Raw genomic sequence first — 25,597 nt, 5'->3', positions numbered from 1 at the left:
GTCCATGTTTCACTTCCATACATGGCTACACTGCGTACAAATACTTTCAGAAACGACTTCCTGACACTTAAATCTATACTCGATAGTAACAAATTTCTCTTCTTCAGAAACGCTTTCCTTGCCATTGCCAGTCTACATTTTATATCCTCTCTACTTCGACCATCATCACTTACGTTGCTCCCCAAATAGCAAAACTCCTTTACTACTTTAAGTGTCTCATTTCCTAATCTAATTCCCTCAGCATCATCCGACTTAATTCGACTACATTCCATTATCCTTGTTTTGCTTTTGTTGATGTTCATCTTGTATCCTTCTTTCAAGACACTGTCCATTCCGTTCTACTGCTCTTCCAAGTCCTTTGCTGTCTCTGACAGAATTACAGTGTCATCGGCGAACCTCGAAGTTTTTATTTTTTCTCCATGGATTTTAATACCTACTCCGAATTTCTCTTTCGTTTCCTTCACTGCTTGCTCAATATACAGATTGAATAACATCGGAGAGAAGCTACAACCTTGTCTCACTCCCTTCCCAACCGCTGCTTCCCTTTCGTGTCACTCGACCCTTATAACTGCCATCTGGTTTCTGTACAAATTGTAAATAGCCTTTCGCTCCCTGTATTTTACCCCTGCCACCTTTAGAATTTGAAAGAGAGTATTCCAGTCAACATTGTCAAAAGCTTTCTCTAAGTCTACAAATGCTAGAAACGTAGGTTTGCCTTTCCTTAATCTTTCTTCTAAGATACGTCGTAAGGTCAGTATTGCCTCACATGTTCCAACATTTCTACGGAATCCAAACTGATCTTCCCCAAGGTTGGCTTCTACTAGTTTTTCCATTTGTTTGTAAAGAATTCACGTTAGTATTTTGCAGCTGTGGCTTATTAAACTGATTGTTCGGTAATTTTCACATCTGTCAAAAGCTGCTTTCTTTGGGATTGGAATGATTATATTCTTCTTGAAGTCTGAGGGTATTTCGCCTGTCTCATACATCTTGCTCACCAGATGGTAGAGTTTTGTCAGGACTGGCTCTCCCAAGGCCGTCAGTAGTTCTAATGGAATGTTGTCTACTCCCGTGACCTTGTTTCGACTCAGGTCTTTCAGTGCTCTGTCAAACTCTTCACGCAGTATTGTATCTCCCATATCGTCTTCATCTACATTCTCTTCCATTTCCATAATATTGTATAGACCCTCTATATACTCCTTCCACCTTTCTGCTTTCCCTTCTTTGCTTAGAACTGGGTTTCCATCTGAGCTCTTGATATTCATACAAGTGGTTCTCTTTTCTCCAAAGGTCTCTCTAATTTTCCTGTAGGCAGTATCTATCTTACCCCTCTTGAGATAAGCGTCTACATCCTTACATTTGTCCTCTAGCCATCCCTGCTTAGCCATTTTGCACTTCCTGTCGATCTCATTTTTGAGACGTTTGTATTCCTTTTTGCCTGCTTCATTTACTGCATTTTTATATTTTCTCCTTTCATCAATTAAATTCAATTATTCTTCTGTTACCCAAGAATTTCTTCTAGCCCTCGTCTTTTTACCTATTTGATCCTCTGCTGCCTTCACTATTTCATCCCTCATAGCTACCCATTCTTCTTCTACTGTATTTCTTTCCCCCATTTGTGACAATTGTTCCCTTATGCTCTCCATGGAACTCTGTACAACCTCTGGTTTAGTCAGTTTATCCAGGTCCCTCTCCTTAAATTCCCACCTTTTTGCAGTTTCTTCAGTTTTAATCTAAATTTCATAACCAATAGATTGTGGGCAGAGTCCACATCTACCCCTGGAAATGTCTTACAATTTAGAACCTGGTTCCTGAATCTCTGTCTTGCCATTATATAATCTATCTGATACCTTTTAGTATCAGGCTTCTTCCATGTAAACAACCTTCTTTTATGATTCTTGAACCAAGTGTTAGCTATGATTAAGTTATGCTCTGTGCAAAATTCTACCAGACGGCTTCCCCTTTCATTTCTTACGCCCAATCCATATTCACCTACTACGTTTCCTTCTCTCCCTTTTCCTACTATCGAATTCCAGTCACCCATGACTATTAAATTTTCGTCTCCCTTCACTACCTGAATAATTTCATTTATCTCATCATACATTTCATCAATTTCTTCATCATCTGCAGAGCTAATTGGCATATAAACTTGTACTATTGTAATAGGTATGGGCTTCGTGTCTATCTTGGCCACAATAATACGTTCACTATGCTGTTTGTAGTAGCTTACCCGCACTCCTATTTTTTTATTCATTATTAAACCTACTCCTGCATTACCCCTATTTGATTTTGTGTTTATAACCCTGTATTCACCTGACCAAAAGTCTTGTTCCTCCTGCCACCGAACTTCACTAATTCCCGCTATATCTAACTTTAACCTATCCATTTCCCTTTTTAAGTTTTCTAATCTACCTGCCTGATTAAGGGATCTGATATTCCACACTCCGATCCGCAGAATGCCAGTTTCCTTTCTCCTGATGACGACGTCCTCTTGAGTAGTCCCCACCCGGAGATCCGAATGGGGGACTATTTTACCTCCAGAGTATTCTACCCAAGAGGACGTCATCATCTTTTGACCATACAGTAAAGCTGCATGCCCTCGGGAAAAATTACGGCTGTAGTTTCCCCTTGCTTTCAGCCGTTCGCAGTACCAGCACAGCAAGGCCGTTTTGGTTAGGGTTACAAGGCCAGATCAGTCAATCATCCAGACTGTTGCCCCTGCAACTACTGAAAAGGCTGCTGCCCCTCTTCAGGAACCACATATTTGTCTGGCCTCTCAACAGATACCCCTCCGTTGTGGTTGCACCTACGGTACGGCCATCTGTATCGCTGAGGCATGCAAGCCTCCCCACCAACAGCAACGTCCATGGTTCCTTGGGGGGGGGGGGGGGGCGGCACTTGTCTTACTACCTTTAAATATTTTTGCGTCAAAGCCCATGCAGATGCGTTGGAAACGCTTTGTCTCCTCCCTAGATACTTCTGTCCTTTTGTCATGGGTGTGCGCTACTCCCCACCCTCCTTGGTTGTTATCAGCAGTCCTCCATTTCCTTCCATCCCCTACCAGGTGGCCTATGTATGCATCTGTCAGTTCTTGCAGAATGCCCCATGACCCATTTTGCTACGGCATCAGTGTCAGTCTCCTATCCAGCTGCCTTCCTCTTTCAGAAACAGCAGGCTGAAGCTTCTCACTCGAGTTTTACCCTTTTTTAGGTGGAATCCTACAATGAATCATTTATTGAATGGGAACATTTTTGGCTCTTCCTCATACCCAAGATTATGCCCCTGGCCCTAATGTCATTCGTAACCAACTGTGTGGCCCCTAACTCCTCAATAACGACAAAATATACTTAAGGTGTTATGCTGTATTTGACTCAAAGGCATTTTCCCCTCTCACTGGTGATACACTATTGTGGTTCCTGTCCTTAAACCATTTGAGAATCTGTCATCCCTTGGTAGTTACCGGCCAATCAATCTGACCACTGTCCTCTGCAAGTTATTTGAAAGGATGGTGGCTCTTTGGCTCAGTTAGGTCCTTGAATCCCGGGATCTTGCATCTCCGTACCAAGTAGGTTCCTCTTGGAACTGGTTCACCATCATGGTATTCTTTTAGCCACCCGTGCCTTTCGCACTAGCCCTGTCAATAGACTTCTGGTTGACGTTGGGATCCGTCCACTTTTGGTTCAGAGGTCTCAGCTCATGGTTTCCTCTGCTTTCACTATCTGCTGACCCTTCCTATTCTATTCTTTTTGTAGCCTCAGGACATTGCCCACCTGCTTCCCATCCCTGGGTGAGTGTACTGGTTGGGCTGTGTCTCACTTCTGTCCACCACGATTTGCATCTCCCCTCCTTGTCCTCTTCTCCATGTTCTCTCCCGATCACCTTCCCTCCCCCCTTCCCTTAGTTCCTCAGTTCTGGATTCAGATGGATTTCTTCAGAAGTCTGAAGCCTCCCTAACTCCAATGGTGTTCCATTGTTTGTTCTGCCTACTCTTAAGAGTGTTTCAGGATGCTGTTTTTTAACATTGCTGAGGTTAAATTCACTGTTCCTCTGGGATATGCCTTCATGTCTTCTGTTGACATGGAACACCATCTCTTGCGTGCCATGTGTGAGGTGCTCGCTTTGGAACTGATGGCCATCTGTTGGTTCCTGTGCTTTATTAAACAGTCCTCCCTCACCCGAGTTTTATTATGTATAGACTCTGGGTGGCTTTCAGGCTATCATTTGGCATTTCTGCCGCCACCCCTCTGTATCTGCCATTCACAAATTTCTTGTCAATCTTTGTGCTGCTGCTTGTTCGGTTGATTTCCTTTGGGTTCCTGGAACTTGCTGATCTGGCTGGGGAGGGGGGGCAGCCATCTAACCCTGTTCTACATGAATTCTCTGGGGTTGGATATGCGGCTTTACATCAAATCCCTTTTTGCTCGACCATGGGCCAAATCTTGGGGGAGCTACCCCCACTGTCTAATAAACATTGTTCTTTCCTCCGCCTCTCCCGGTAGGAATCTACCATTCTCTGCCATCATTGTATTGGCCATACTAAGTTGACCCATGGGTTTGTACTCCTCAAGGAACTTTCTCCCCCCCCCCCCCCCCCCCCCCCTCCTCTTGCAGTTGTGGGATTCCCCTCACAGTGTTCCATATTTTGCTGGACTGCCCCCACTTGTTTGTGGACAACACTTGCATAGTTACATCTATCCTTGGTTTTCTTCATGAAAGTGGTCTGTCCTTCCTGGTTTAAGTACCTGAATTTTTCTCTAGGATTGTAGTCGCTTGGTTAGCGATGGTGCTGGTTAGGAGGCCTTGGCCTTGCCTCCACACCAGCTAGATTCTCCCCCCCTCCCCGCCCTCCCCCTCAATCTTTCCCTACATTTTGTCTGGTCTTTTGTACCTTTGTGTCTTCTTCCTCTGGTGTTATTCCTGTTGTCTTGATCATGGTGGCTGGGAAGGTTCAGTGACAATGCTGGTGCCCCAATGCACATAGTACAGGGCTATTACAAATGATTGAAGCGATTTCATAAATTCACTGTAGCTCCATTCATTGACATATGGTCACGACACACTACAGATACGTAGAAAAACTCATAAAGTTTTGTTCGGCTGAAGCCGCACTTCAGGTTTCTGCCGCCAGAGCGCTCGAGAGCGCAGTGAGACAAAACGGCGACAGGAGCCGAGAAAGTGTATGTCGTGCTTGAAATGCACTCACATCAGTCAGTCATAACAGTGCAACGACACTTCAGGACGAAGTTCAACAAAGATCCACCAACTGCTAACTCCATTCGGTGATGGTATGCGCAGTTTAAAGCTACTGGATGCCTCTGTAAGGGGAAATCAACGGGTTGGCCTGCAGTGAGCGAAGAAAAGGTTGAACGCGTGCGGGCAAGTTTCACGCGTAGCCCACGGAAGTCGACGAATAAAGCAAGCAGGGAGCTAAACGTACCACATCCGACGGTTTGGAAAATCTTACGGAAAAGGCTAAAACAGAAGCCTTACCGTTTACAATTGCTACAAGCCCTGACACCTGATGACAAAGTCAAACGCTTTGAATTTTCGGCACGATTGCAACAGCTCATGGAAGAGGATGCGTTCAGTGCGAAACTTGTTTTCAATGATGAAGCAACATTTTTTCTTAATGGTGAAGTGAACAGACACAATGTGCGAATCTGGGCGGTAGAGAATCCTCACGAATTCGTGCAGCAAATTCGCAATTCACCAAAAGTTAACATGTTTTGTACAATCTCACGGTTTAAAGTTTACGGCCCCTTTTTCTTCTGCGAAAAAAACGTTTCAGGACACGTGTATGTGGACATGCTGGAAAATTGGCTCATGCCACAACTGGAGACCGACAGCGCCGACTTCATCTTTCAACAGGATGGTGCTCCACCGCACTTCCATCATGATGTTTGGCATTTCTTAAACAGGAGATTGGAAAACCGATGGATTGGTCATGGTGGAGATCATGATCAGCAATTCATGTCATGGCCTCCACGCTCTCCCGACTTAACCCCATGCGATTTCTTCCTATGGGGTTATGTGAAAGATTCGGTGTTTAAACCTCCTCTGCCAAGAAACGTGCCAGAACTGCGATCTCGCATCAACGATGCTTTCGAACTCATTGATGGGGACATGCTGCGCCGAGTGTGGGAGGAACTTGATTATCGGCTTGATGTCTGCCGAATCACTAAACGGGCACATATCGAACAATATCGAACATTTGTGAATGCCTAAAAAAACTTTTTGAGTTTTTGTATGTATGTGCAAAGCATTGTGAAAATATCTCAAATAATAAAGTTATTGTAGAGCTGTGAAATCGCTTCAATCATTTGTAATAACCCTGTATGTCTGGGGCACCCATGTTCCCCCCCCCCCCACCACCCCCCCCCCCCCCCCACCCCCCCGCTCCCCCCTGTTCATTATTCTTCGTCCTGCCCCAGTGTTCCTTTTCTCTCTTTGTTTGCCCATTCCCCCTTCTCCTTGACTGGACTGTGATGTTTGTGCAGTTTCTGCCACCTTAGATCATGGGACCAGTGCCCTCACTGTTCGGTCCCCTCCAACCAACCAACCATCTTTTTCAAGTTTGATTTTATAGCCCAGATAAATATATTCATTAAGGAATCAGCAGAGGAATAAATGTATTAATTGTTGAGAAAGGATAGATTAAATACAGTTGGTGGTGGAGTATTTATAGCTGTCTGAGGTAGTTTGCCTTGTAGTGAAATTGAAGTAGGTAGTTCATGTGAAATAGTGTGGGTAGAGGTTATACCTGACAATCAGACTAAACTATTAATTGAATCGTTCTACCGTCCCCCTGACTCAGAAGATATAGTTGCTGAGCAGTTCAAAGAAAACTTGAAGTCTTATTTCAAATAAGTACCCTGCTCATACAATTATAGTCGATGGTGACTTCAATTTACCCTCGATATGCTGGAAAAATTACACGTTTAAGGCTGACGGCAGGCATAAAATGTCATCTGAAATTGTACTAAATGCTTTGTCAGAAAATTATTTTGAACAATTAGTTCATGAGCCCACTCGAAGCGTAAATGGTTGCGAAAGCATACTTTACCTTTTAGCAACAAATAATCCTGGACAAATAGTGAGTGTTGTGACGAATACAGGGATTAGCGACCACAAGACAGTTGCTGCTAGGTTGAATACTGTAACACCTACAACCATAAAAAAGAAACACGAAGTGTATCTAATTAAAAAAGCTGATAAAAATGCTCTTAATGCCCTTTTAAGAGACAGTCTTCACTCCTTCCGATCTGATCATGTAAGTGTAGAAAAGTTGTGGAATGTTTTCAAAGAGATAGTATCGACAGCAATTGAAAGATATATACCACATAAATTGATAAGTGATGGTACTGATCCCCCATGGTACACAAAATGGGTCAGATAGTTGTTGCAGAAGCAACGAAAAAAGCATGCCAAATTTAAAAGAACACAAAATCTCCAAGATTGGCAAAGTTTTACAGAAGTTTGAAATATGGTGGTACTTCAATGCAAAATGATTTTAATAATTTCCACAATGGAATTCTGTCTCGAAATCTGGCAGAAAACCCAAAGAGATTCTGGTCATACATAAAGCACACCAGTGGCAAGACGCAATCAATACCTTCACTGTGCGATAACAACGGTGAAGTCACTGATGACAGTGCCACTAAAGCAGAGTTATTAAACAGGGTTTTCTCAAACTCCTTCACCAAAGAAGATGAAGTAAATATTCCTGAATTCCAATCAAGAACAGCTGCCAAGATGAGAAACATAGAAGTAGATATCCTCGGTGTAACAAAGCAGCTTAAATCACTTAATAAAGGCAAGGCCTCTGGTCCAGATTGTTTACCAGTCAGGTTCCTCTCAGAGTCTAGTGATAAAATAGCAATTATATACAACCACTCGCTCACAGAAAGATCCGTACCTAAAGACTGGATATACAGGTGCCATGTTGTGCATGCAGTCCACTACAGCTACAGCAAGTGTGTACATTTCTCTAGCCACATGGTGCACTAAAAATTTGGCAATTTTCAATACTTAAAACTTGCAGTGTGCCTTTACAGCTAAAATTTTGACGCTGTTTCTTTGGGTGTATTCTTCCTACATAAAAAACCTCAGGGCAGGTTTTGACATATCAGATTGGGTAGTTCCCTTGTTAGATCTGTAATGGGTGTCTTGGAGACAAATCTATTACTTGCACTTCCAGTAACTATGGCAGATTTATCAGAGATCCTTCTAGGAGCTTAAATCAGTGGCATCATCCTTGGTTTTGTATTCAGAGTGCTAGTTATTCAACAATCACAGTGTGTAATTCTTTGAAACATTTCTTTTCTGTGAGCAATACATATTATAATTATTATTGTTATTATTATTTATTATTATTTTCATAGCTATTTCCTTCCTTTAACTTTAGTGTATGTGTAGCTCATTGGGAGTTGCGTTTGTGTGTTTGAAGTATGTTGGAACCTAGTCCACAATAGAATATTGAAGATAATAATTTTTATATCAGAAGAAGTTACATTTTAGAATGATTAAAAGAAAACAACCACATGTTACAAGAATAAAATTTGTAACTTATTATTTTTTGAGAAAAAGATCAGCTGTCATTTAGAGATTATTTTTGCACCATGTACTTGCCATAAGAAACACTAACACTAAAACTGCATAGAGAGCTGTAATGTGCAAATGTATTAATATTTAAGAGGTACGAGACTTGAAGAGACTTAATATTGTCAGTATAAAAATTTATATCTTGGCAGATGACATGTAGTGTTTGTACAGAAACTTAAATGACAGTTTTAATTTGTATGCATATTGTGTGATAAGCTGCATTAAATTTGCAGTCTATACACAGGACAAGTGTGTAAAATAATTTTTTTTTTTAAAGGAGCCTCTATCGATTAATGCTGATATTTCTGAATCACGTGAAACTGAAGGACGAACATGTTGGAGGAAATGTCGTCCAACTGGGGGGCTGGAGATTGGAACATTGAAAGTGCTGTCAGCGAAATTTGAGGTGAGATACCTGATTGGTAATGCTTATTAATTTAGCAAATTGAATGTATCCTCATTAAATCAAAAATATTTGTTTTACTTTCTACTATTTCAGTGCTGTAAATTTGTAAACTTTCATGGTCAGTAGGATATTAGTGTCGGGGGGGGGGGGGGGGGGGGGGGGCAGCAAAATGTCTGAGGAACACAGACTGCTGAGGAGCAGAGATTAGATTAGATTCAGTTTTTGTTCCATAGACCTAAAAAATGAGAGGATTTTCGTAGGTGTGGAACAATGAATAAAGTGTGCAATCCTCTGATAGTGCCGATGCTACATTACTTTCATTGCATAATGGATAATACAGTGCTATACCCAGCAGTGTTAGGTTACTAAGGTTCCCATTAGTGGCTCAGTCTTCTGACTGATTGCACTTCAGAGCTATGGACTTCAGTGATAAAAAAAAAAAAAAAAAAAAAAAAAAAAAAAAAGTTTTGCATCTTCATAGATAAAATTTTCCATTATTGTGCATCACATTGTGCTTAAGTTTGTGATATTCTCTACACAGTGACTGGAACCAGCACATTGTTGAAAGTATTTTACCACGTACTGTCTTAAAAGTTTAAACATCTTCTTCATATTTCTGTTCATCAGGCAACACAGAACACCCTGATAAACATGAAAAGTGTTATTTGTAATACAAACTCTTTGATGCACAAAGTAAGTGCTGTTATATGGGAACTGATACCAGGTAAAAGGCTCCAATTGCTACCGGTACATATGTTGTGGTCTATTCATCTGAGAGTGGCTGACAGTGTATTAATTTTAGCATAACTCACACTGTTCAAAGACTTACAATGTACCAGTTGTGTATCAACTGACAAAACCCGTTGTGAAAGAAAGCCTCATATTGCTGTTGTAGGTGTGCTGGAGCTGGTGTTCTTGATGTTATACCACATAAAATAATTGTAGGTACTTTAGTTGTTATTTCTCTGAGAAAAGGTTGCAGTGTATTGTTTTCATATGTCAGATCTCAGATTGGTTGAGAAAGTTGGCCCAGTAATTCATGTTGCACTAATTGCACATCACACACCTGTTTCCATGTCATGCATAGGCACTGATGACACTTCCCATAACTCCAGTGTCGATTGTTCTGCGAGTTCATAAATGCAGTTGTGTGTGATCGAGAAGAGCATTTCAGATCAAACTCTACATCTTGCACAGACTACAGAGCTGGGAAATTACTGATGTTGAGCAACAGCATCTGAATTAGATGATAAACTAATGTTACTTTAAAGGTTTCAGTTGGAGTTTGTGTATAGCTCTGTCAACAAGTGTGACTGACACAATAGTTGCTAAATTTAGCAAGCACAAGCATTTTACTGCAGGGAAACTGTTATAAATTAAAGTAAGAGAGCCACCACAAGTCCCATGTAGCTTTCTCTTTATTTTACAGGTTTCATTTGACCAACACAAACATCTTCAGAAATTTCATACAGCTGAGGGCCACATGTTACAAATTTCAGGCTGTGAGTAGCGTCACAGCCATAAATGTATGACGGCGATGCTATATACAGCCCCATATTTGTAATGTGTGGCCTCAGCTATGTAATATCTGAATGTACTCGCATTGGTCAAGTGAAACATGTGAAATAAAGAAAAAGGCAGCTCTAAAATTTAAATTTAAAATTCTTTTATTTCCCTCTGACGACAAAACTGTTAGGTCCCTAGTCTACCAGTTTTGGTCAGCGAAGGCCTTCTTCAGATGACAGTAAAACATGATAGAAACCAAATACAACTAGTGGACCTCTAAATCTTAAAACAATAAAATAGGCCATAGTGAAAAATGTTACTGACGTGCATGTGGAAAACAACTGCTTAGAGACATACCTCTTTTAAAACATGTCATAATATAATGAAGCCATAGTGGTATCATCAAAAGGTATACACAAATCGGCATAGCATTGTCACACACTTAAAATATTGTGTATACTAGGCCACAGTGTTGGCGGAGTCATCTTGTCAACAGTGCTATTGTTCATAACAAAATGCTCTACAATAACCACTATATGTTTGTGCCATAGGGTCACTAGATGTCGCTATTATAAGCCTACAAATACTCCTCAATTATATAATTGGGCAAATGTATAAGGGCATTCAAATGAAACCTGGTCACTAGTGTAAAGTAATGGTGACGATTTTATTAACTGAAAAATGTAGTTATACACAATTAACATACTCGAAAATAGTTGTCAAAACTGTTGGCACATTTACCCCATTGCGACACTAGCTGGTAGATTCCATCCTTGAAGAAGCTAGTAGGTTGCTGCCAGATCCAGACGTGAACCCAGTCACAGACTTCGTCGTCCATTGTGAATTGATGTCTGTTAATAGCTTCTTTTAGAGGTACAAACACGTGAAAGTCACATGGTGAAAGGTCGGGACTGTATGGTGGATGTTCCAGCATTTCCCATTGAAACTGCTGCTATGTCGTGTTCACTGCATTGGCTGTGTGTGGGTGGGCATTATCATGCAGGAGGATACTGCCATTGGGCAACATGCCCCAGCGTGATGGCTCGTCTAAGGTTTTATAAAGCAGCTTGATAACGCTGGGCGTTGATGGTGGTTCCCCATTCCAGGAACTCAACAAGCAGAGGACCCTTGTGATCAAAAATGGACATCATGACCTTACCAGAACTGGTGTGCATGGCCTTTGATTTCTTTAGAGGTGGTGAAGTTGCATGTTTCCAGTGATTGTTCTGATGCTTGCTTTCCGGTTCAAAATGGTGGCACTGTTTTGTAACAAAAAGTCATATTCCTCCTCATGATAACACTGCAGATGACTAAAAGACAGTGCCGTTTAAGTATTGTGTTGTTCGGCGGTCAGTTGGTGGGGAACCCACTGCGCACAGATTTTTTGAAAGTTAAAGTGTTGTTGATGCATTATGGTGTGGGTGGTGCCCCCGCCAATACCCAGTAACCGACGGATCTCGTCTATGGTGATTCTGCGGTTGTCCAAGACTAAAATATTCACTTCTGCAAACCATTTCCGGTGTGAAGACATGTTGAGCCTGTCCAGGACGAGCATCATATTCCAGTGACTCACACCCCTCAAGGAATAATTTGTGCCATTACACAACACTTGATCGACTCAGACTGTACTCCCTTCAACTCCCTCCACTGTCAAAAATAGAATCACTTCTTGTTATTCCTGCTTACTCGTCTGCATGTTTGGTAGTGGCAATAACTTGTGAGACCACGTTCTCTTTGGCATGAAACCGCACTGGAGCTGCGCAACATCAAACTGTGTGCACGTGTCAGTCTCTCTGCCAATAGCTGTTGCCACCATACCCGCATATATGTGGTGCCACCTTATGTGTAAGGCAAAGCTACACACACTGACCAGGTTTTATTTGAATGAACCTCATAATAAAAGAAGAATACGGTAGTTGTAGTGTGTGTTGGTCTTACCAAGTGTTTGTCATTACAATGATAAAATGCAATAAATAAATGATTCAAGATATGAATTTAGATTGTTAAAAGGCAATAGTGATATGACAAGATACATAATTCTGAGCTCCTCTTGAGGAGATTTAGATAAAAATATGACAACAAACATAAGGATAAATTTGCAGAACTAACAGAACAATATAAAAATGGAAAAAAATAAGTAGAGGAAGAAGCCAAATGAATGAAATGACTCTGTAGCAAGCAGTCACTGCCCTTTGTTGGAGTTACTGCCAGAATACCGCATAGGCAAGAAATTGTCAGAGGTACTCAACGGTAGAGGTTTCTTAGTATCGTGATCAGCTACCCAAGCCATCTTCTCTATTGTTTTAACATCTGCTACCACTTTTTTTCCTTTTGGTTAATGTTTTCGCTTTTGGCTTGGTACTTTCGTTTTGCACTTGTTTGGTTCCACATACAGTTTTATGCATTGTGTTCTTTCTCTGGATTTCGGGCGATAAGATTCTTTTGGTGTATGGTTTTAATCGGAGAGCTGCGAGACTAAGGCCAAAGGGACTGATAACCTTGCAATTTAGTCCTTTCAGTCTCCAAACCAACCAACTGCTACGCGACATGCTGTTGCAGGAAAAGAATGATAAAACACTGTACCAGTCAATTAATAAGAATACCTAGTTAATGAAACGTGTTATAAAACTGAGAGGGGCCAGTCAACACGAGAGTAATATGCCTAACGTACATTAGGAGATGTTTTAAAACTGGTACATCTTGTCATGTTTCAAGCATGTTTTCCGCATGTATGTCAGTAGTAATTTTTATTGAGGCCTATTTTATTGTTTTAAGGAGGAGACAGTCCACCAGTTGCATTTAGTATCTTCTCGTATTTTACTGGTATCTTAAGATGGTCATTGCTGAGCGAAACTGGTGTCTAAGGGCCTAACAATCTAGTGACAATAGACGAAAATTAAGAGAAATTTATTCTACACTCTCTGGCTCACTAGTCTATTCATGGCCATGTCGCTTTGTGTAAATATTAATTTAATTCAGCTAAATGCTGCAAGGATGATCAGTTGCAGCTTTCCAAGGCTACTTCTAATCCATTTAGTTAATTCTGAGACCAATATACCACCTGCCAGTGTCTAGGGAATGGATTGGGGTGTATGTGATGATTAGAGCTTGCCATCCTACTATTGATTCCTACACAAGTCTGGACCAATGTTTGTGTCATGTGTGAAAGGCCTTGTATTTCCAACGTCTTGCATAGCCACTAGTGATGCTTACTACTTTCTATTGGTGCCTCATATTGGCCAAGTAATGTGGCGGTTGCTGCACATAGCAGACATCTCTGCTATCATTACTAAGTGGTGTTTTCAGATACAAAGACACACCACGTCATTTGCAGCAAATGATGAAAGCTATTCTATTTCCTTTCCAGACATTTTTTGACTGTCGTTTGTTGGTGAATAGAGGTGCTTGTGTATAGCTAATTCATCATGAGGAACATATTGATACTTTGGACAATGATTGATAACTGTTTCGCAGTGATAATATGTGAAGATTTCTTAGAAGTTTCAGGAAGAAACTACAAAACAAATCTCTTTGGATGTCAATAAACTATTGGCATCTGGAAGAATCTGCAGTATCTGTCACTATTAAAGACAATGATGGAAAGTGTAATGGATTTTCTTGGATTATTAGTAGGGAATGAAACTGGAAAACAGTTTCTGAAAATTACACTGAAAATATCAAGCAGTTTCAGTTGTGTTGATATCTGTTATAGGAAACAAAATGTGTAACTAATATTAATTAAAATCATTACATTTTAACTGGTGACTGTACGTGTACGGCACACACATTGCACAGAATTTCTACCTCTGTCCTCCTCCTCCTCCTCCTCCTCCTCCTCCTCCTCCTACCACCTCTTCCTTCTCCCCCTCCCTCTCTTCTTTTTCCTCCTCTTCTTCCGCTTCCTCCTCAAGCCTCTTCAGCTTCCTCCTCCTCCTCCGCCCTGTCTTCGTTGTCGTCGTCCTCCTCCTCCTCCTCCGCCCTGTCTTCATCGTCGGCGGCGGCGGCGGCGTCCTCCTCCTCCTCCTCCTCCTGTGCCCCGTCGTCATCCTCCCCCTCTTCCTTCTGCCCTTCCTTCTTCTCTCTCTCTCTCTCTCTCTCTCTCTCTCTCTCTCTCTCTCTCTCTCTCTCTCCCCCCCCCCCCCATCCCATCCCTCTCCCTTCCTCGCCCCCTCCCTCTCCCCTCCTGAATTGAAGCATTTCAGGTGTGAGTGGTTCTGAGCGTTGATGGGGTGCTTCTGACTATTTTGGATGTGGGAACTGCCCTGTACCAGAGGGTGAGAGCAAGGGATTGCTGGGGGTATATGTTTCTGGAAAAGGACAGGATATCTGAGGTGGTTATGAGAGAGCAAAACCTGGGAGAAATTGTTGGTGTACGCATCTAGAGATTCAGTGATTAAACAAATAAACTTACCTCGAATGTTCAGGCTGTAAATGGAGGAGTGTTTTATGTGGAAGTGGAGACAGCCATCTGGTGTGGAGGTATTATCTATTATTTGGTTTTATGTGGACTAAATTTTGAATGTGAGCATCAATGATTTGGATGTCCGTATCAAGGAAGGTGTCTTCAGATTTGGAAAAGGACCAGGTCTTCTAGAGTGCGGAAGAGAGTTTAGTTATTTTAAGTAGGGGACAATTTCTTTTTCATTATAAATCCCAACCATGAAAAGTCATTAGTAAATCTGTACCAGTGCAGGGAGCCAGGTTGTGCATTGATGAACGCCTCTTCCATGTGACTGGTAATAATGTGCGTGATGGAGGTAGTTCTCTGTTAAATACTTTGTGTTATTTAAAATGAGGTTGATGTTTATATTGATATGTCCAATAACTATCTTATCACTCATTTTTGGAACAATACCGATCAGTATAACACAACAGTACACAACACAGCGATAGCACAGCTCAATGACAGTGCAAATAGTATCTGTACAGTTGACATAGAACATCTCCAGACCACTAGGGCATGTCGTCTCCTGACTGCTGCCATGTGCTACCAATCAGAACTAGACAGTCAACATGCCAAGTTATAATTCTCACTTAGTAACATGTTTGTGAAAACTGAAAAATGAGTGCAGCTAAACACAGGAAAACATACTGGTTCCATGGTGAGTGGGAAGAACAGTTTTGTGTTTAATGCTTAAAGATAGGTGTATATTTTTGATGTGTAATGCTACTTTAGCCATATCTGAAAAGGGAAATATTGAATACTGTTTTAGAACAGTTACGAAGACTTTGAATTGGAAGAAACTGTAGTCTTTCATCAAACATAGCATCGTTTCGTGTACCAGAAATACAAAACCATTTGATGATAGCACTGTTATAAAGGAGTGCTTTCTGGCAGCTAGTGAGTCCTTATTTTCCATGTTTAGAAACAAGCTCCTGGAAGAGCTAAAAATTAAGCAAATTCCAGTGTTACATTCTTGATTTTCTTTATTTAAACTAACGACTTGTCGCCTGAATATGTTTCTTATATTTCATTTTATCTGTTTCTACAATCGTGTTATAATTTCATGTATTGACTCGTTCCATGACCATGGAGACTTCTCCTAAATGTGGTCCCACGGAACAATAAATAAATAAAAAAAAAAAAAAATACTGACCTTAGAGACATGCCTCTGTCAAGACCTACAATAACAAGGAAATTTGAATTAATGGCAGAAAATATAAAAGGTCAACTGGTAATAGACTTGCAGTTCTACTTATGGTTCTCATTGCAGTTAGATGAGTCAGTAGATGTAGCTGATTCACCTCAAGTTATGATTTTTGAGAGATTGATATTTTCTGATTTCACTCTAAAAGATGACTTACTTAGAATTTTGACCTAGAAAGACACTAGATGAGGAGAAGATTTTTACAATGAATTCGAATCCCCCATTTCTGAATATGATTTGCCAATTCAGGAACTTGTGTCTATTACTACTGATGGAGCACATTGCATGGTAGGTGAACACAAAGGGTTTATTATCTTGTGTGCGAGTGACAAATCTCTTTTCGCCTTCCTTTAAGTATCATTTTATTTATCATGAACAAATGCTTTGTGGCTGTATTTTCAAAATGACCCATGTTAAGAGTATTGTCACAAAAATGTGAATTCAGTTTGCTCACAGTCACAACAGAGAATAAAGTGTAGAGTGCTATTAGAATAATTGGATAGCCAGTATGGATACTTGCTGTTCCACACCAAAGTTCAATGGCTCAGTAGGGGATGGTTATAAAAAGATTTAGGAAACTTCTGCAAGTGATCAAATTTTTTGTGTCAAAATGGAGGAAGATTACTCACAACTGTATGATTTGAGCTAGTTTTTGGATCTGGCATTTGTAATTGATGTGACAGTTAACTACATGAGTTGAACAAAAAAGTTGAAGGAAAAAATCAAACTGTCATAAGTCTTAAATCTTCTGTTAAGTGTTTATCAAAAAACTTGATCTTTGAATACCACAATAACAGAAATCCAACATGAAATACTTTCCTCAAATACAGTCAGAACTGTCAGATCAGCAAACATCATTGGATCAAGAAGCTGCAAGGAAGTATATGACCAACCTGACAGCACTGAAGACAATGTTTGAAAACCAGTTTTCAGATTTCAGTTCAGTGGAACCTGTTCGTAGCTCAGCCTTTCCATAAATTGAATGTGGAAGGTATTTAAAGTAAAATGAGTACTGTTTTCTCTTGTAGTGAGGCTGAACTTGAAATAATAAATGTCAAAATGACATTTCAATAAGTCAGAAAACAGTGAAGACAACTTTTGGAAATCAGTGTGTGTAAAAATTTACTCTAAAATTGTAAAAGTGTCATCATATGTTTTATCATCTGTGGATCACCTTATCTATTTTGAGACTATGATTTCGATGGTGAATATGGTGAAATCTAAGTGTAGAAATAGTTACGTGATCCTCGTCTTTGTCTTTGTACGGTTGGCTCTGACAAACTATTCACTAGATTATAAAAGCTTGTCAAAGATATGCAAAGCCATGTAGCTCACTAAACTTTTTTTAGCGTTTATGGTACTGTATATTTTAATTTTTTTCATGTTTGTAATATCCTAAAAATTGAATAGTAAGCCTACAAGTTTTATGGAGAGAAAATTACATTTTATGTATTCTGTGTAATAAAAAAGATTAATTTTGGCTACAGTGTTGTTTTGTGCTTAAAATTTTATGAATTTTTAAGTCTGTAGATCTGTAAATTGAATAAACTGCATATAATTGATCTCAAGCCTAAAAAGATTGAGCATCCCTGAATTAGGTTGTGGGGGTTTTTCTGCAGATCAGTCTGAATAGGATTGGGTCATTAAAGTAGTTTTGTGTGTTGATGTATAAAAGAACTGACGAAGTCCCTCTGCCACGTACCCTCTGTGGTAAAGCGCAACAGTAATAGAACATTTGTCCACAGAGAGGTTCATGATTGAGCAGCCTACCTTCAGGTCACAGGTAGATAGCGACTTAGTTTGAGTAAGGTTTGGAGTTTTGGTAGTGCTTCCAAGAGAGATTTGGTAAGGGTGCTATAAGTGAGGAATTCCTAATGGGCCTATTGTGTCCAGTCTTGGGGAAAGATAGAGGTTGAGATTTGTGTTAGAACAGTTCTAGGCTGGGTGTGATGCTTGCTCTGTTGGTTGTGATTTTCAGATGAGCAGCTAAATTGTATTTCGAATTTAGGTTACAGGTGAGTGAAAGATTTTTTATTATGGCATTGTGATTGAATTTGGATATAGGGACTGAAGGCTACGTCTTTTGAAGGAATGGCGGTCTCCGGATCAGTGAGGGAAGTGGATGAGAGATTTAGGAGAGGATGGAGACTGGGATTGTGAGTTGCTGGAGTCTGATAGTATCTACTGTTTGGTTTGAATAGGAAATATGTTGGAAGTGGGAAACAAAGTGTGAAAAACAGGTTGGTAGATGTGGGTTTCTGGTTGTGTGACAGGATGTGAAGGACATCAGGTTTGAGGTCTTTAACCAGCAAGATGGATAATTTGCCCAGTTGGTATGAAGTGTTTTGTTCAGGTTAATGTCTGGCAAGCAGAGAAAGGTGGTGGAGAGTGGAAGGGACTGTTGGGGAAGGGGGGGGGGGGGGAGGAGGAGGAGGAGGAGGAGGAGGAGGAGGAGGAGGAGGAGGAGTCAGTAGGTGTGTATGGGATAGGAATGCGATGCTGTTAACGTTTTATCAGGACTTTTCATTATTGAAGTTTGATCAGTGTATGTTCAACAATTAATTTGAAAAGTAAATGACAGTTGGTTGATTTTTATGAATACGTTTCATTAGACATATTTGGTTTCACAATTAGATATAAAATCTGTGTGCACCATAATGTTTAAAACAGTTATTTCTCAGTCCTAGTAGCCATAACTGGCATTGTAAGATGCTCACTAGATCTTGTCTTGATATTTCATTTATCATATGATTAAAGAGATTCTAACATCCACAAATAATCCTAAATATTTTGATCTTCTGTCTGTCTGTGTGTAAACAATCCCTGATGTTTGTGTTCTAGTTACTTATGTTATTCATTTATTTTTAGAGTCTTGACTATGATATCTGTGAAAACTATCTGCTTCTTGATGAAGAAAGAAGAAAAGGATATAAGTTTGTTGTGAAAAAAAATGTTGCTAGATGGATAATATTCTTTCTAATTGGCATACTTACAGCTTTTATTGGTTGTTCAGTTGATGTTGCAGTTGAAGAACTTTCAGACATAAAATACAGCTACATGAAGTCCTGTATCCTTTTCTGATGCTAATTATATTCATTTGGAAAACTATTAAACTTTTGAGTAGGAATGTATTAATACACTGTGCTTTCCGTGTTGTTGGTGCACATGGTTTTGGATAAAACTGTTGGAGTTCATTGATTTATGAACAAATCTGATATGGGATAACTAATAAAATGACAAATCATTTTATTGTTTTAGATGGATCTTAGTTCATCACTAATATAGAAAACTGTTATGAGTAAAGTTAAACTGGAAGTAATTTTTCGTCATGCTGGTAGAGTTGTTAGCTCTGCTTTTTTAAATTTCCACACAAATAATGGGAGGAGGAGGGGGGGGGGGGGGGGGGGGAGATGGTAGAGGAGATCATTCACATACTCTCACTGTTATGATCTTGAGAGCTGCAGTGTACTGTGGTTCTCTCTCTTTTATTGAACATCAAAGTAACATTAGTAGGAGCCTAATATAGTATTGCTATCTTGTGTAGTTCTGATAGTTCCCTGCTTCGGTTACTGTTGCTGTTTAGACAAAATAAGAATATAAAGGATGCTAATTGAGGAAGAACAGAATGATAAGCTAATGTATGTTAAGTTCAGGAGGATGATGGAGAGCGAACACAAATTAACCGGTAAAACACTTGAGTAGTTTTTGGAAAGCAACATACCATAAAGAGAGCCATAGCCACACAGTGATCTTCCCTTTGCCCTTCTCAGTGGGAATACATCATGTTTGCTGATTATGTATCAGCCATAAGTGGTTGAATCATGGTCACATCCTCAGGCAAGAGATTGCACTCCATTGTCTAGTTACACTCCTCTATTGGTGGCCCATGTCCTGGTAGTCCCAATTTCACTGCTTGGCAGCAAACACTGAAGCTTGGCAACCCTTTCTACACTGTTATGCTGCAGAGTCCAAGTGGTAAATATGGTCTTAAGTTCTATTAGAGAGAATGGTCTGTAGACAGTACTTTTAAACTTGTTACCATAGTCCTACCTCCTTTTTCCATATTCTGTGATGTGCACCTTCAGCCAATATGTGTGCCGCAGATGACAAAAAACATAAAATCGGCAGGCCATTCTTTTTCTTTCCCTCTCTGGAAACGTTCAGGCTTTGATTATTAAAGGAAGAAAAAAGGATGATGGCCTCAATGGTTAGTCCCTTTCCCCACTCCAAAAATTCATCCATTTTTGCGTTTAGCCATACCTTCAATACAGTATGAATTAGCAGAAGTTAGGTGGGGGTAGGTGGTTACACTGGACAGAGATTACAACAAGAACTGTAGTTGATGTACAAACCTTGAGATTTGGAAATTTCATAGAGTTTGACTTTGGTTTAAATTTAAAAAATTATGTCAGGTTCCTAAGACTCATATTTGTTGAAAAATTATGCTGGTTGGAACACTGGAGGAATCCGATTTCTCTCTCAAAGCACTCAGTATTTTGAACGTATAAGCCACCAAGCATGTGGAGAAGACAGTATGTCTGCTCCAATTTTATGGAGCATTTTTTCAACCGTAGCTTGCTTGTTAAATAGTGTGTGTCTGCTCGACCTCCATACTTGCAGATTCTCGATGTGTTTCACCATTAGAGAATCAGGCTGGGCAGTGGAGCCTTTAGGATCAGTCCATTCACAGAATCTGTGCTAAAGCTCGGGAACTGCTACTCTGTCAGATGGCAAATCCTCATGGTGTGGCAAGCATAAAAGACTTTACAGTTCCGCAGTTACTTGTACACCATACTACTGCTCACTCACCTATGGAACAAATCTCTAATTACTACTTGAGAGCAACGAGGCCCATTGTGATTTGTGCAAAGGGCTGTCTTTTAGAAACTGGTGTTGAAAATGTGGTGCTGGCCTTTAAAATGCATCACCATGAAGATGACATTCAAATTGGCAAGAAATTTACTGCATGTTTGGATAGGCAGATTATCAGGATTTCAGTGCAACCATGTAAGTTAGGTAGGAAAGTTGGTTGTTTTTGAGAAGCTCGTGTTAGATCTCGTGTAAGAAGGAGAAACATAAAAATGTTTCAGAACTATATTGCTGTAGGATTGTGACATATTGAGAATGTTGTTTGACACTCAGTGATATTACTGCTTGGTATATTAAAAATCGTGTGTCTGCTATGTGAATATGGAATCAATGGGTTCAGGAGGGCCATACTCAGCATCATCTAGTATCTCGAAGACCCCATGCACCTAGCGCCCAGAGTGACAGACATATTGTGCCCTCGGCTGAGCAGGAGTATACAGCCATGGCATATGCTTTGCTCGAATCACAAACTGGGCCTGTTTGGAGCAAGACAGACATCCACACGGACGGTGGTGAAGTCTGGAGTATTGTGGACTGTAAACACAGCCACCATTTCACAGCTTCCCTTCAGACAACAGTAGTGTTAGGGGTGTAAACAGTGGCATACCCATAAACAACAACAACAACAACAACAACAACAAAACTGGTCACAGCAATGGCACCATGTAGTCTTTTTAGAGGTGAGTTCAGATTCTGCGTACAGCATCATGATGGATGAGTCAGTGTATAGAGGTTCTGAGGAGAACCTACATGTCAAGGTTACAGTTTATTGCTGTACATTGTACACCCAGGTACCTTTGAGGTATTTTTGGTATTTGTGTTTCGGGCACATGTCTCCCTGTTGTACAATGTCCTATGAATGTGGATGCCCAGTCCATGAGGTGAACCTCTGTGTTCTGCAGCCCATGTACATTAATCACCACCACCATCACTCCCCACACTTGCCGGATTGCCCAGTTTATATGAAGGAAAAGAACACGGAGGAGTATAAGTCCCTTGATCATTTATCCTACTTCGAGGCTTGTCAGAAATATGACTGTCTTCACCCTGTGTCTATGATGTTTGACTTTGTCTCTATTATGTCCTTCCTCTCCCCCTTCCCTACAGTCCCACATCCTCTCCTCTGTGTGCCGCTCCCCCTACCTGGTCAGGAAGTGTCCTCCTCCTAAGCATTTGTCAATGATGGAACCCTCCTCCCACAGTCTGTGCCCCCCCCCCCACCCCCCCCCAAAGTCACCAGCTTTCTCCGTTCCAGATCTTGCTGAAGCCTGCTCTCTCTCTCTCTCTCTCTCTCTCTCTCTCTCTCTCTCTCTCTCTCTCTCTCTCTCTCCCCCCCCCCCCCTCTCTCTCTCCCCCTCCCCCCCACCCCCTTCCACACATAACCTGATTTTGGCCTCTCATTTTTGGGTGATGCTCTGACCTTGGCGATTGATAGTGACCTGCCGGCAGGACTGAGTTTGGCCCATTCGCCTTCCATTTCGATCCCCATTCCGTGCTTATGCAATAGAATTGTAACAGATACTACCATTCTACCAGTACCTTCTGGAGTAGCAGTCTTTTGTTTCTGCAGCTTGTATCATTCTACAGGGATCTCGTTTTACTGATGCTCACTCACTGACCCTTTGTGGGTTTAGAGCTTTCTGTCAGAACCTAGGGCTCCTGGTGGCATTTGCATGTTTGTCCATACAGATGTTGTTAGTGCATGGGTCCCCCTTTTGTAACATGTTGAAGTGGTTGCTGTCAGAGTCCACTTGGACTCTGCAATCATGGTTTGCAATCTGTCTCCCTCCTGAGAAGCCATCTAAGCCCACTGCCCCGACTGCCTTCTTTCAGGAACTCGCCGCGCCCTCCCTTCCTCCTCTTGCAGATTTTAATGCCCTTCACCCTATGTGGGTTGTATGCCATTAATCTTTCACTCACTTGCCCTCCCCTTCTCCATTCATTACACTGGTCACTGCATGATGAACTCTGCAATAGGGACCACTTCCCATCGTTTTTCTCATTCCCTACCCATCTCCCGATAGCCAAGTCGCCCCACTAGGCTTCCCATTGTGCCGATTGGCCTCTATATACCACTCAGTTCATGTTCACACCTTCTTTGTCAGGTTGTATTGAAGTCATTTGTGATGGGTGCAGTAAGATTGTTCATGCTGCTGGCATTGCTGTCTGCCACTCAGTTGGCCTCTTTCGCCCCCTCCCAGTTTCGTGGTGGTGCATGGAAATTGCCATCACCAACTGTGATGGCTGTCGAGCCTTGCAATGCCTTTAGTCTTACCTGTCCTTGGCTGGTCATATTACCTTTAACAGAACAATGCTTTGTCTCCTCACTAAGTTTTTCTGTCCCCTTGTCATGGGCGTGAGCCATGCTGCACGCCCTCTGAGGTTGCCAGTGTCTGTCCTCCATCCTGGGCCCCCAGGTTGGCCTTTGTGCAGATCAATTGGTTCTCACAGAACACTTTGCAATCCATTTTGTGATGACATCTGTATCATCCTCTTTACTGGCCAGCTTCCTCCTCTGGAAACAGTGGGCTAAAGCTTCCATTTATGTTTTTACACTTGTTATGTGGAATCCTACAATAAACTTTCTACTGAATGTGAACTATTTCTGGCCCTACCCTCTTCCCATAGTTCAACCCATGGCCCTGATCATATTCATAATCAGTTGCTTCAACATCACAATCCTCCATGACAACAGTACCTCCTCTGGATGTTTAACTATGGCTCCTAGGTGTTTTTTCCCTCTCAATGGAGAGTAAATATTGTGGTACCTGTCCGTAAGCTCGGTTAAAGTCTGTTGTCGCTTGATAATTATCGACCAGTTAGTCTGACCAATGTGCCCTGCAAGTTATTTGACGGGTTGGTGGCTTCAGGGCACTTGTTCGGTCCTCAAATTACCGGACCTGTTGTCCTTCCAGTGTGGCTTTCCTAAAGGATGGTCTCTGATTGATCATCTGCTTCAGGTGGAAATCACTGTTCAGCAGGTCTTTATTTAGTGCCATCATCTCGTTGCAGCTTTCTTCGAGCTTTGTACAGCCGAAGACAGAGCTTAATGCCATCACGTCTTCCTTACACTCCACAAGTGACGTGTTTGGGGCCACCTCCCAATTTTCATTCCCCAGTTCCTGTATCCATGGTCATTACAAGTTCAGACTGGGACCATTGTGAACTCTCCACAGACCAGGAGAATGGCATTCCACAGGGTTTCATATTAAGTGTCCTTTTGTTTTCCTCATCTCTATTGGTCACCCCGGCTCTGTATGTGGGTGATATGTGTCTAGGCTAGTCCCCACTTGGTGGCCTCTGCAGAGCAACAGCTCCAGGGTGCCATCCAGCTTGCTTCTGCATGGATTCGATCACACGGTTTTCAATTCTCTCTTAAATTGCAGGTGGTGCACGTGTCGCTGCAGTATGGTTCATCCTGACCTGGAGCTCTATCTCTATGCCCAACACCTGACCATGGCCCCCCCCAGTCTCATTTCTTGGGTCTCCTTTTTGACAACAAGCTTACTTGATTGCCCCGTATCTGCTTTATGAAGAATGGCTGTTTGCATAAACTCTGTCCTTTACTTCCTTGACCACACACACCTCTTGGGACGCAGATCGTTCAACTCTTCTCTGCCTAGCCCTAGGACTGGACCACATCCCCAACCAAATGACCAAGCACCTACCGGTGGATTGTCAGTCCTATCCTTGCCATCTTTAACTGCATTTGGAGTGAGGGTGAGTTCCCATGGCAATGGTGATAAAGCATCATTGTCCCAGTACTGAAACCAGGTAAGCACTCTCTAGAGGTGGACAGTTATCACTCAGTAAGTCACACCATTTTTCTCTGTTAACCCTAGGACGCCTAAGGGGGGGGGGGGGGAGGAGGTTCGTTGAACCCACAATTTTTTTATGTCCCCTGATTTTGCCCAAGTAACTTGCATACTACATATTCCTTTTGAGTTGTTATTTGTAGGCTATTTTATGAAATGTTAGTGTCAATATATTTTATAGAAAATTCCTGCTTTGAAAGAAAAAATAAATAAACTTATTATGGGTCCAACAACCCCCCCCCCCCCCCCCCCCCCTCCTTAGGCTTCCAAGCTATAGAAAATTTCCCTTAGTAGGATTTCGTATTTCTCATCTCTACAACAATGCAAGATTGTTTCTTGTTGGTTGGTACTCTTGATATTCACAACAATCAGTTTACTTTTGCAAGGAAGCTACCGTCCTTTGCCAGCTCCACATTGGTCATACCTGGCTGACTCATGGTCATCTGCTCTGTCACAAGGACTCACCCCATTGTCATTGGTAGAACACTTTTGTTGCATCCTCTGCCCAGATTAGGCTGTAGCTGTCTGAACTTGGTGGTCCAGCCCAGTCGTCACCCTATCTGTGCTTTTACTCTTCTTATTTTCTCTTGCGTTATTTGTTAGTCTTCTTTATCTTCTCTCTCTCTGTGTGCTTCTCATGCCCAGTCTGTGTTGCTAGTCTACCCTATGCAATTTCTGAGTGGAATACCTCTGGTAAGCGGTGGGGTTAGGGGTGTATGTCCCCTCACTGCACCCTGCTTTCAGTGGCTCCCTCT

At 41.5% G+C, this 25,597-nt stretch overlaps 1 protein-coding gene across 2 annotated transcripts in view; it reads left to right on the top strand.

Annotated features, from left to right (window-relative positions):
• Positions 1 to 25,597, top strand: part of LOC126457786 (H(+)/Cl(-) exchange transporter 7) — a 175,292-nt gene that overhangs the window by 12,626 nt on the left and 137,069 nt on the right. The window contains exons 2-3 of one of the 2 annotated variants that reach the window (XM_050094370.1): positions 8,876 to 9,004; positions 19,027 to 19,225. In XM_050094370.1, the coding sequence (XP_049950327.1) occupies positions 8,876 to 9,004; positions 19,027 to 19,225 (328 nt within the window). The remainder of the gene's footprint in view (positions 1 to 8,875; positions 9,005 to 19,026; positions 19,226 to 25,597) is intronic. The other variant, XM_050094371.1, reaches the window with a different exon arrangement.

The sequence above is a fragment of the Schistocerca serialis genome, chromosome 2 (assembly GCF_023864345.2).
Source record: "Schistocerca serialis cubense isolate TAMUIC-IGC-003099 chromosome 2, iqSchSeri2.2, whole genome shotgun sequence".
In the NCBI taxonomy this organism is placed as follows: Eukaryota; Metazoa; Arthropoda; class Insecta; order Orthoptera; family Acrididae; genus Schistocerca; species Schistocerca serialis.
This window is presented reverse-complemented; position numbering and strand designations above follow the sequence as displayed.